This window comes from Habropoda laboriosa, unplaced genomic scaffold (assembly GCF_001263275.1).
Source record: "Habropoda laboriosa isolate 0110345459 unplaced genomic scaffold, ASM126327v1 scaffold61, whole genome shotgun sequence".
NCBI classification, from domain to species: Eukaryota; Metazoa; Arthropoda; class Insecta; order Hymenoptera; family Apidae; genus Habropoda; species Habropoda laboriosa.
In genome coordinates this window covers 1,499,190-1,500,383 of record NW_017100203.1, presented here as the reverse complement: position 1 = coordinate 1,500,383, position 1,194 = coordinate 1,499,190, and the positions used below count along the sequence as shown (strand labels likewise).

Genomic DNA, 1,194 nt, shown 5'->3' with positions numbered 1-1,194 from the left:
TATTTCTAACGATGTTGGTGAATTATCTGTTGAGTTTTCAACTTCATGCGTTCTAGAGATGTGACTTGCATCTACCTTCATGCAGTACAACCGTACAAATCGATCCATTTGTTTACGGAGGTCGTCTGCTAGTATACTACGTTTTACCAGTGTTTTGAGATTAAATATTATGTTCTAAATCGTGTGTTTATGTGACTTTAAAAAGAAACAGAGCTGCAATGCCGGGGACTGAAGTTAGTATTTTTATGTATCATAGAAATATACATTTTAAGCTTAAGATATTAAATATTTGTTTGATAGTTCTATCTGTCAAAACGTATCGTTGGCGTAATCATGTTATTAATGAAATATCTAGAAAAGAAAATATAATAAATAATTTTAACTAATCGAAACTTTGCTTTTTTTTATTCTTTCTATTACATATCTTTTTAACAACTGTATAATATTTTTTTTATGTAGGACAGCACGACGGAACTCGGAGAAATAGAAAATGTCAGAGTTGTGGTCCGCGTTCGACCTTTAAATGGAAAGGAGTTGGACGGGCACTGTAAAAATGTAATACGTGTGGATACTATAAATAGTGAAATAACTGTTGAAAATCTGAATGCTGCACACGGAGAACCACCAAAAGTTTTCTCTTTTGATGCTGTCTTTGATACTGATTCAACTCAAGTTGATATTTACAATGAAACTGCAAGACCTATTGTGGATAAAGTTCTTCAAGGATATAATGGAACTATATTTGCATATGGACAAACAGGCACTGGAAAAACTTATACCATGTCAGGTGCAAAAACATCACCACAACTTAGAGGTATCATTCCAAATACATTTGCACACATCTTCGGATACATAGCTAAAGCTCATGACAACCAGAAGTGAGTATCTTGTACAAAAAAGAAATAAATCAAAATTATACAAATGTCTCATTTTTTATTTAACAGTATTTAATGAATTAAACATTTAAACAAATAATGATTTATTTATAGATTTCTTGTACGTGCAACATATTTAGAGATTTATAACGAGGAAGTTAGAGATTTATTAGGTAAAGATCAAAACAAAAGATTAGAAGTAAAAGAAAGACCTGATATTGGTGTATTTGTAAAAGATCTTAGTGGCTATGTCGTAAATAATGCTGATGATTTAGATCGAATAATGTCTCTTGGCAATAAAAACAGTAAGTATTTTGCT

General features: G+C 31.1%; 1 protein-coding gene across 1 annotated transcript in view; it reads left to right on the top strand.

The window, feature by feature from the left end:
- The first annotated feature begins 152 nt into the window (after positions 1-152).
- Positions 153-1,194, top strand: part of LOC108570535 (kinesin-like protein KIF3A) — a 3,319-nt gene continuing 2,277 nt past the window's right edge. The window contains exons 1-3 of the mRNA XM_017932407.1: positions 153-233; positions 460-878; positions 990-1,180. Coding sequence (XP_017787896.1) covers positions 219-233; positions 460-878; positions 990-1,180 — 625 coding nt within the window. The 5' untranslated portion in view covers positions 153-218. The remainder of the gene's footprint in view (positions 234-459; positions 879-989; positions 1,181-1,194) is intronic.